Source organism: Nelumbo nucifera, chromosome 2, assembly GCF_055504915.1.
Source record: "Nelumbo nucifera cultivar China Antique chromosome 2, China Antique-T2T, whole genome shotgun sequence".
In the NCBI taxonomy this organism is placed as follows: Eukaryota; Viridiplantae; Streptophyta; class Magnoliopsida; order Proteales; family Nelumbonaceae; genus Nelumbo; species Nelumbo nucifera.
Genome location: NC_142650.1, coordinates 61,781,325 through 61,791,950, shown reverse-complemented (window position 1 = coordinate 61,791,950; position 10,626 = coordinate 61,781,325). Strand labels below are relative to the sequence as shown.

At 36.3% G+C, this 10,626-nt stretch overlaps 1 protein-coding gene across 12 annotated transcripts; it reads left to right on the top strand.

Moving 5' to 3' along the window:
- Window positions 1-277: 277 nt before the first annotated feature.
- LOC104586909 (uncharacterized) lies at window positions 278-7,339 on the top strand. 12 transcript variants are annotated; one of them, XM_088899054.1, is made up of 11 exons: window positions 278-430; window positions 1,089-1,697; window positions 1,850-1,947; window positions 2,437-2,565; window positions 2,872-2,955; window positions 5,358-5,438; window positions 5,624-5,763; window positions 5,883-6,003; window positions 6,112-6,181; window positions 6,853-6,915; window positions 7,003-7,339. In XM_088899054.1, the coding sequence occupies exons 4-11, from the start codon at window positions 2,504-2,506 to the stop codon at window positions 7,078-7,080; spliced, it is 699 nt and encodes a 232-aa protein (XP_088755180.1). In that variant the 5' UTR covers window positions 278-430; window positions 1,089-1,697; window positions 1,850-1,947; window positions 2,437-2,503; the 3' UTR covers window positions 7,081-7,339. The 12 variants fall into 12 exon arrangements, with proteins under 12 accessions (XP_088755180.1, XP_088755179.1, XP_088755183.1 ...); XM_088899053.1 differs by having other exon boundaries at window positions 522-1,697; XM_088899057.1 differs by lacking the exon at window positions 1,089-1,697 and having other exon boundaries at window positions 1,773-1,947; window positions 5,889-6,003.
- Window positions 7,340-10,626: the final 3,287 nt, after the last annotated feature.

The following is a 10,626-nucleotide window of genomic DNA, read 5'->3' as shown; positions in this document are numbered from 1 at the left end:
AATCATCATTTCGAATTAATAATGAGCAATATTGTGAGTAATAAATTATCAATAATTAAGTATTAGCTGTAATTATTATAAGAAATAAGTTTCAATAATTAATAACTGAAATTAATTAATTAAAAATAATTAATAGTAATTTTTAGTAATTAATAATTAATAGTTGTAATTAATTAATAATAATTATCACATGTGTGATTGTAAGGGGCTTTGACATGAAATCATTACTTTTACATATATATATATATATATATATATATATATATTAGAAGCCCTCTTCCCCGAGGACCCCGAGAAGCTTGCTCGTGAGATGCGACTTGGGAGGAGAAATCTCTTCTCAAAATTTGGGACGCGGGGTCTCGCCCACTAGGTAGGTGCGACCCCAATGAGAAACGAAACTTCTCCGGCTCAGTCTTCTTCTTTTAAGAAGGTAAGGCCTTCTTCGGTCATCATACCTTCATTTCCATTTCAAACTATTTAAAGCTTTTCTGTATTTTCTTTGCCGGAATCTCTCTCTCCAGTCGAGCTTCAGATCTCCAAATGGCAAATAATCAGATCGTCGTCTTTCAGGATTTTCTTGCAAAATAGATTCCGGTGGAAGCAAGTTCCATTCTGAAATGACACTTGCCCTAACCATTCCATCATAAAAAGTCTTTTTTCTTCATTTTTTCGATGAAAAACCGACTCCGGCGAGTCTTTTGTTTCCAGTAGAGAATACAAGGTTTTTTGAGTAAACATAACTAGTTTCATCTTTTTGATAAATTTTAATGTCTCAGAGCAGCTTCTAATTTCTGGTTCCGGTTGAAGGGATCAGAGACGCCGATAGTTTCAGTTTTTTGGGTTAACTACAAACGTCCGGTTTTGAGTAGGTTTTCATTTTTTTTGGATTTAACAATCTAGTGAATTAATAGGTATAGACTGTTCTTTTCGAGGAATTCCAGATTACCAGAAAGAAATGAACTTGTTGAGATTGCCATTTCTTCTTAAAATTTATGTGAGGCGTTATTATTATTTCTCAGTCAAACTTATCTGAGTTTGATTTTGTTCTTTCCCAAATAGAAATCCTGGGTATTATTATCTGATTGCAGGAAACAAGATGAGCTTTAAATGGAGGAACAGGGGTGATTTGTGCCTAAAACTCTTATTTTTGTTGCATTTACCATTTTGTCAATTGCGAGGAGCAAAAGGAGGAATTTGAAACCTCATGAATAAGCAGTTTATGCAAACTGCAAGTAATTTCTGGGTTTGGGTGGTTTTGTGAGTTCTTAAAATTTGTTTTCCATTGCTATATTAATAGCCTAAAAAATCTCTTTCTTGTGCCATCTGAGTTTTTCCCTTTCCCCTTTTCTTTTGAGCAGCTGCAAGCTGGCCTCTAGACGTTTAATTGCTTTTCTTAGTCTGTTAAAGAGGGAAAGGGGTGCGTTTCTCTTGTCTCTTTAGCAATGGTTTGGCTCCATTAATGCAACTTATGAAATTGAAGAATCCTATAAAATTTTCTCAACAACCAAACACTAGGAACATATTTGATGGGATAACTGGTCTCAACAACCAAGCATAGTGTGGCAAGAATTAGAAAATAAATTTTCCCTTCCCATCCCATCCTTTCTTGGCAATCAAACGGATCATAAGAAAAATATCCAACCACTTGGGGAGCATTTGCGGCAGCAAAGTGTCTTCCGGCGATAGCCATGGAAACTGTAAGTCCTTCCTTATCCTCTTGCTTTATTATCTTTATTTATTTATTGCTTTGTGTCCAATTTCCTTTTTGACAGAAACACGAGGAGCACATTTAACCACCATTTTGATCGTTCATGGTATTTGACATAAATACTGGGTTCTGTACAAGTAGATTAGATTCCGGTGCAACAATGAAGAAATGTCCCTTGATCCTCGTTGAACTAGAGTCCTTTATGTGGATAACAGTAGTTTCATACTGATTCAAAAAAGGTATTTTTTTCGTAATTGTAATGCCGAAGGATTTTCAGTAGTTGCATTTGATATTTTGCGTTTTAGTATTCCCCATGAAAAGTGAAACTCCTAACCTAATCAGTCCTAAACCCAACCCACCAATAGGCATCCATGCTATTCTGTTTCCCAAATCCCCTCCAATGCATATAACTTCGTTAAGGAATTTTGGCTTTTGGTGATTTCCCTCTCACTGGATCTTCTCGTTTCACAAACTTCTTTACCCGTCCTCAACTTGTCTTTCCTAAAATTGAAAAGGCTGTTGCTTTGGTGACTGCAATTCCTTTCTTTTTATTTTGACTATAGTTCTGAAAGAGTTGGGTTCAATTGGATTGTGCTATTTCGCCTTTTCTAATTTTTAAATTTATAATTTGCTTTTACCCCAAGATATTTCAGTGTTCCTTACCTGGGTTCAATTGAAATTCTTACTATTGCTATTGTTATTTTATTTCTGATTCTATGACTAAGCAGCCAAACCTGACCTTGCATATGGGACGGAACTCTTTTCTTCAACAAAAGAATTTATTTGTTTAGTAAGATGACACGAAAGAGAGACGAACCTCCTGCTGTTCGTGTATATACAGTATGTGATGAATCAAGGTGCTTTATATCTTCATTATCTTAAACATTCTCAATTTTGACATCTAAATCTCTTTAGAGTTTAGAATGTGATTAAAATCAAGGTATCAAGTTCAAATTTTCAATTAGATAGAAATACTCATCCTAATATACTCCTTTTACAATTCTTTCTTTCATTCTATTCATTCCATATGATATAAAATCAGATTTTTTTCATGTTTTAATTGTTTATTTAATCTTTTCTTTTTTAACCATAGGGGTAAATTTTTTGTGGAGGTTAATTTAACTATTTTATCCAATCCCTTTTGTTTGTTTTGGTGTTTGCAGATATCTTATAGTTAGGAATGTACCAGCACTGGGATGTGGCAATGAACTGTTGAAATTATTTGGATCCTATGGGAAGATAGAGGAGTAAGTCCTCCATATCATTAATTATTAGATTCTATTTTTTTGAGAAAGAAACGACTAATTTTGAAATTCGTGTTGTCTGGACTTGAACACTGTGCCACCACTTGGCTCTTGGCATGACACTGGTTGTAATATGATGATGATAGTCCAAATGTCCAATCTTAAGGATCATTAAAGCTGTTACCCAATGTTGGTCTTTGGTAGGGTTGGCAAGATATGAATGTAACCTTTGGAACATTTTGTACAAAGTAGACACTCTCAGACCTAAACCTACATTGCCATGCTTGTCAGCTTGAGGTTTTACCATAGCACCAAGCAATGTCCCCATAGACAAGTTTCATTACAAAATATTGGCACTTAGAACTCTTAGATAAGGTATAATGACAATGAGCATGTTTCATTCAGGCATTTTGGTTTTCCAAATTTTAATTTTATCATCTCAATTATTTTTTGATAGCTATTTATCTTCTCAACTATATTTGAAATATTATTTATGAATCTAATATCATATACATCCATGTAGTTGTGCCATCATTTCTAGAGGTTGACATGTCATATTTGCAGGGACCTAGTACTTGACAAGGATGCTACATGCTAACATAACCTGAATCCAAGTGTTTTAGCATGTATGGAGAACCCATCTAAGATAAATTATTGGATTGTAGTTTTGCATGATGAATTATTGGAATTATAAAATGGTCTTGTGAGTAAAGGCTGCCATCAGTTGTCATAAACAGGCTACTTTTCACTTACTTAAACTAAATGCATGTTGTCTGTCTAGTTTTTGGTGTCACATAAAGAAGGAGGTTGGGGGGGATTTAACGTTGATGGAATATTATCTTTTCCTTTCTGAACAAAAACATGCCTTGAAGCGGGGATTAGAAATTTTATTAAAAGTAAGGATAAAGGAAAGTTTTAGAACATGAGATTTGTGTCTGAGAGAAAACACATTGTGCAAAAAATTCTATAGGTTAAAACTTATCCGTCCATCCCTCCCAACAGCCAGGAGCAATATTAATTCGGTAATATTCCTTTTTTGGAAAAGAAACGATGCTCTCACCAAAAATTTTAATTTAGATGTCACCCCACTCTGAAAACCTGAAATTCTACATGCTTCTTTAGTTCTCTTGTGGAGGTCTAGTTGTCTAGAATGTTTTGTTTTCAACGGAACAGGAATCCTTAACTTCTAGTTATTCACGTCTCATGTTTGAATAATTCTTTGAAATAATTGAGTAGCTCCCTATGTCGGTATATGCTCTCTGTGGCCACCCCCACCTGATCTTGAAGCAAAGAAATTTGTAGAATGTCTACTCATAATTCATGCCCTTCTCATAGGGAGCCAGTTCCTCACTTGCTGATCCATTTCATTAAGGTATCTTTATTGAATAATAGCAGGTGAAAAAGGTATAGGAGGAGGAGGTGGGAGAGCAGTATACAGCTTTGTTCCTTTTGTAGTTGGAGAATTTGGAAGGAAAGAACTAGTCAACATCTTGAAGGAAAAAGGAACTTGGATTCTATTGTCAAAGGTCAAAGGAAAGGTGGACCTTTTGCTCCATTTTGGGTCCACTATTTTAAGGAGTTTAGTGATTTTGACTTTAATAGATTTTCTTATAATTGGCAGAAGATGTTATTTGATCCTTCTTGCAATTGATTAGGGAGAACAACCTTGTGTATGAGATAGAGAATAGATCATGCATATCTTTGCATATGGTGGTTGGCCCTAACCAGGTCAAGTAGGGACCTTCCCTGCATGACCTACCCTAACCAGTCAACATCTTGTATGAGTAGCCACCTTTTTGCTCCCCTAGTCCACATTAGTTCCAGTTGTGTATTTTGCCTATATAATGAGGAATTTTAAGCTCAAATATTTCCCATGAATAGAGGTTGGCAAAAGTAACTGAATGCGGCTCATGCCACATTGAAGTTTCTCAGTTGTGTATGACTTCTTCACTATGACTTGACTAGCAAGCCTGCTTTATATATGTAGGTACATACATATGAAGCATTATTGTTTTCTTTATCTTTTTCTCTTTTTTTCCTTATTTTTTCGTTGCCAGGGGTGCTGTCAAGTAGAGTAGGCAAATGATTAACACAATTATATAGGAGATTGAACAAGCTATGGATGTAATGTACAACTGCAGAACTTGGAGACAAATATGAACTGACTAGAGGGACATAAGTTTATGATGAAACCTTAATAGAAATGACAGAACACTAAAATAACCATGCTGCCCAAGAGTACAAGACAATAAATAAAAATCAGCCAAATCATATTTGTAGTTGCTTGCATTCATCTGTATCAATTTCATGGGAAATTCCTTTGAGATTTTCCCTTTTCTTTTCTCTTTGTGTACTATTTGTTTGGTATTGTCAGTAGCCAATTACAAGTCATTTGGCTTTGTCAGGTTTAAGCCCATGGATGGAGAAGACTGTGAGCCATTTACTGATGTTTACTGGATCAAATTTTTATTAGTTAGCAATGCCAGGTGAGTCTAATTAATACCAATATATGCTAGATCTTGTGACATGCTTCCTATGACATAGCTGGTACGTAGGCAGACAAGTCCATGTTATTACCTTGCTATATTCATATGATGTTTTGTTTATTGAACTTCATATGCAATAAGATAATGTTATGGTGTATTTGAACTGCTGACAAGTTCTTTTGCAGGTTTGCAAAGAAAAAACTGGATGAGTTTGTTTTCCTAGGAAATCGACTACAAGTCTCTTATGCTCCTCATTTTGAGAGCCTTTCTGACACAAAGGACAAATTAGAGGGAAGAATAAAGGAAGTTCTAGCACGACTAAATTGTGAGTACTCTGAATGGGATACAATCCATAGAAGAAAGAGAATTTTTTTCCTTTGATTTGAAGTTCTAATGAGATTTTATTCTTTCAGAATTTATCTCTAATTTATTTTATATTCCTAGTTGCAGCAGGAAGGTTGAAAGGGTCTTCATCTCAAACCCCAGGTGCTGTCAAAGAACCTTTAGTCTCTCCAGCTCCATTACAGGTCAACTACATTTCTGAAGGGATTAATTTTACCCAAAGGTAACTGCTGTTTTTTTGTGTTAATTTATGCTTTGCGTCTCTGTTTAGGAATGCTTCTTAAGTCTTGAAATAAATAGTGTTTTCTCCTTGTGATGATTTTGTCCCTAGGGGGAATGAAGAAATAGAAGGGACTTCTGAGATGAAAGACCCTCTCATCACAAAAGTGTCCTTTAACCAGGTATATTGCAATAGTGTGTCATGTTGTGTTTGGTACTTTACATGGATGTTTGTCAATTCCATTACAATATTAAACTTGGTTGTGGTCTCATCATTCGTTTAGATTGTGCTTTGTGCATTGCTATGTTGGACAACTTGTGCCACTTTTGTTCTTCCTTGTGCTTTGATGAATGGTGGTCATCTATTACTTTGAATGCTTATTAGCAGTATTTGGCTCAATGTAGATTCAATGGTCAATGTTATCAGGTCCTTTTGTAAATTGGCTAGGTTGAACAGTATTAACAACCAAAATCTTGGTCCAGGTTTGTATTATTATCATATTATGTTACCTAGCAGATAATGAGTTTTTTGCGACATTAGTCTTAAATTTTTTATTAATTGGTCAAGGCACTATTCTTTAATCTGACAGTTATGCTTTACCCTATTTGCATTGTGACTAGAATGAACCTATATTTTCCTGATTGTCTAATCAATGGCCCACTTCATAACCAAGTCCCAAATGTCACACTGATTAGGGCTTTTTGGCCTTAAACGTCATTTACTATTATTATTTTCAGTAGTCAATGACAACATTGTGACTTTTTCCTTGGTCTAACAGAATCTATTGAATAGCCAGATTGTTCAACTTCCTGAACTAAAAAGGTTTTTTGTTCTTGGCATGTATAATCTCAGGATTATTTCCCAACTCCTTCAATGAATGAGACAGTTCGGCTGGTCAGGGAGAAGCTTGATAAGGTGAAAAAAGTTACCTCGTGAATCATGTCTCTTATTTACAACTTTTGGGAAACATCTTTTCTAAAAAAGTTAGCTCATTTCTTTCAGATAAAATCAAGTGGTGAACGTATAGAAGCTGAACCTGCATTGAAGAAAAAACGAGTGGACAATAGAAGAAGGATTTGATGATTGGTGTCTACAACTGTAGTTGGGAATTCCCGGGGGAGGCTCTAACCCCTCCACTTGGTGTACTTTTCTGACACTGGTGCTTAGTGCAAAACCCTTCAATTATGGTTTTCAGCGACCTACATATCATTTTACGTGGAAAATATCCATTGTGCAGTCTCTTATTTCTTTTGAATGAATGTATCTGATGCGTTATTCATTGATTGTAATATTTACATTGAAGTAAATAAATGAATATCTCCCTTCTGTTTGATTTTTCTTTTCTTGTTTCTGTAGTTGTAATAGGTGATTTGCAGGATGACTATAGGATGTTGGATATTTCGTTATGGAATAAAACAAAAAAAAAGTTTACATGAAAAAGGAATTCATACAGGGAGAAAATTTGCATGGAAAAGGAGAAACAGGATAATATGTCACATCAAATTTATTGTGGATGCAGTTATGACTAATAAATTCCATCGTCATCATGTGCATGTCTAAGATACTGGGGCTTGTGACACCGGAAAAGATGAAGAGGCTGGCCTGAGAGAGAGATTAGAGGGAAGAGAGCAGAGAGACCCAACCTACTTTGTAGCAAGCATGGTTTTTGAACCGCCGTTGATTCAGACAGTCGGACTGTTTGGTTTGGGAATTGTGTAGGCAATCAGTTCAGTTTTATCCTAAATCTGGTTCTTGGACAAAAGCCGTCGAATCAATCACCTATTGACTCGGGTGATCGAATCATCAATTTGTTCAATTGTTTTGACCGTTTTTAAATTTTAATTATTTTTCATCTTTTAATTTATTTTGTTAGAATGGATTGACTGTTCGAATTAAATGATTAAACCGTTGATCTAAAAACTGATGGTCAAAATGGTTTCGATTCCAGATCGTTTTTTTTAAAAGGCAAGAGCAAACCCATTATAATGTAGAGTAAATATAAATTTTGGGAAGATGGTCATTCCTTCATTATTTTAACAAGTTGCTTTAGTGTTGTATCAGCAAAGGTCTGACACTTTATTAAATATGATGCCTATTTGGTTTCTTCCCTTATTCACCAAATTTATCAATGAGCATAATTCGGCTTCAAACCCCTTTCGACAGTATAAAACAAGGTACCTTACCATAGGGAACAAATTTCAGGCTTGCTTACAGGCATAGACTAGAGGTCTAAACTAAAACAACGTACATTTTGTTCCTAATTTTTTGTAGGACGAGGCTGATGTTAGTTGGGGGAGAACGGAGATGAGCTTCAGTGCTCACAAGTCACAAGACCACGTTTACTTTACATTTTGCACAGCCATTTACACAGTGTATTAGGAATATGTTATTTTTCATGGGGAAATATTCTCAATGCAAGACTGCAAAGGACTGTGCAAATAGTGTGAGCACTGAAACCAATTTCGGGAGAGCACCACCATTAGATAATGGCATAACGTACCCATACCAAGGATTTGAATGACCAATCGCTTACCAAATTTTAAAAACCGGACTGGACATGAAACTATTTTGGGGACCGGTTCTTGGGTCAAATGGTCCAACTGTCCAATTCAAACTGATGGCTCATTCTAATTTAAAAAATAAAATAATTAAAATAAAAAAAAGTCAAAACCATTGTCCGGGTTGATGGATCGATGATTCAACCACCCAGGTCTGTGGGTGCTGACTAAATCAACGGTTTTGGTCCAGGAGCGGTTTTAGGATGAGCAGAACTGATTCCGATTGCCTGACTGGTTCCTGGGTCAACCAGTCTCACCATCTGGTCCGGTTTTCAAAACCATGATATGAGGTATGACCAATCCAAATATGTCCAATTTGATGAATAGGCCGGACAGGCCAAATCATCCTTCAATGTAGCAAAAGTAAGCTGCAGGTCCAGTGTAGGGTAGTCCTGGTTGACCCAGATAAGAAATCATTTTCCTTTCCTGTTTACTATATTATATATATGGTTGTAACTATTGATTTGCCCTATTATACTTTCCCATTGTAAAGTGTTCAAATAATTGTCATTTCTTTCTCTCTCATACATAGATATAAATATAAAAGTCATTAATTGTCAAATAAAAGTCATTTCCTTCTCTCTCTTAACAGCATGGCCGGTTCCCATTTATACACTGCTCTAGCAAGTGTGAAACATGGATGCCTACCTACCAAGGAGGAGGCTAAGTTCTAAATACAACAATTGGGACAAAGGAATAATCACCAAAACTCCATTCGAGTTTGCTATTTGCTCCACATGTATTTCACATTATCCAGGGATTCAGAACGCAAATTCAAGCAAAAGGCTATGAATAACTTTTCCATTCCATATATTTGGTTTGAACTTTCCAGGAGTCAGGACATGTACACCTGAACACTAGCAGTCTTTATTGACTGGCAGACAGGGCAGACATCAATAAACCCTTCACAGTATACACACAAGCACAAATGCCTGCAAGGCAACAACAGCATGGAAACTTCCTTATTTTTACATGCTTTGCAAGTCATCTGTTCCCTTAACCCTTGATGGTTAGTCCCAGATCCACCTGGAAAACTCAGTAAATTGTTCTGGTCAATGTAAGAGGATGCTGCATCATCTACTTCACTGTCACCACAGCCTTCCTTTCCTTGGTCAGCACCTTGTGCAATGGTCTGTTTGAGATTACTCTTGAGGACATTGACTACCGACTCATTGTACTTTGCTTGGTAGTGCCAGGATTGGGCTTCCATGGTCACCTGTTTTATTCTCTCAACCAGTTCCTTGTTCATCCTGTTCATATTTTCTATCTCAAGCTCCTTCTTTCGCAGCTTCCTGCCAACTCCTTTTTCTATGGCATTCAGGAAAGAAACCATGTGCCTTTGCTTCATCTCCCTCACTCCCTTTGCGATGTGTTCTTCCTATTTGATGAGAAACCAAGAACAAAATACAGTGAGTTTGAATGGTAAAGGTGCAGAAAGCAACAATCAAACTACCATCAAGTATTTACCACTTCATCCTTGCCTAAACTACAAAGTGAGTACTTATATATGATGAACATTGACCATAGATGAAAAACCATAATTTGCAGCACATGCAGCACAATGATACTGACACTAACCAAGGCAGTACTAATAGGCCAAACAATCTGATTAGATCAACACAACATCCACTAGTTGATGGACTTCTTTCTGGCCTTCTTCGTTCTGCCAAAATGTTCATTGATCAACAAATTGGATGCAAAGTGGTCAGGTGAATATAATGTATAGTTGTACCTGAATTCTTATATAATGATCAAACTCTTCCTTCTGGCAATCAAGTTCAGTCCTGAGGCTGTCGCCAAGGGACAGAATCACAGGAAGAGCTCCTGTCATATTTCCACTTGCAGAAGTAACAGAGGAGTTGGGTTCATCATCCTCGTATGACAACTTCAACCCAGTTGAGACAGGATTCAAGTTAGGAATGCTTGGAGACCGGTTAGTTTCATCTTGACAAAAGTTAGTATTCAAGGAGATTTGAAACCTTTGCTGCTTCAGAAAATCTTCTGTTTCGCTGCCTCTTTTTGTTGGCTGGTTCATGGGGGAGACTTGCTCATTTCCAACAAAGGTCAC

What these genes read in the sequence shown, in the direction of transcription:
- LOC104586909 (XM_010244296.3), top strand. Translation starts at nt 2,504, where the DNA reads ATGACACGAAAGAGAGACGAACCTCCTGCTGTTCGTGTATATACAGTA. An exon ending in AGTTCTAGCACGACTAAATT is followed by an intron (nt 5,764 to 5,882) that starts GTGAGTACTCTG and finishes TTATATTCCTAG; the next exon opens with TTGCAGCAGGAAGGTTGAAA. An exon ending in TCAGGGAGAAGCTTGATAAG is followed by an intron (nt 6,916 to 7,002) that starts GTGAAAAAAGTT and finishes CATTTCTTTCAG; the next exon opens with ATAAAATCAAGTGGTGAACG.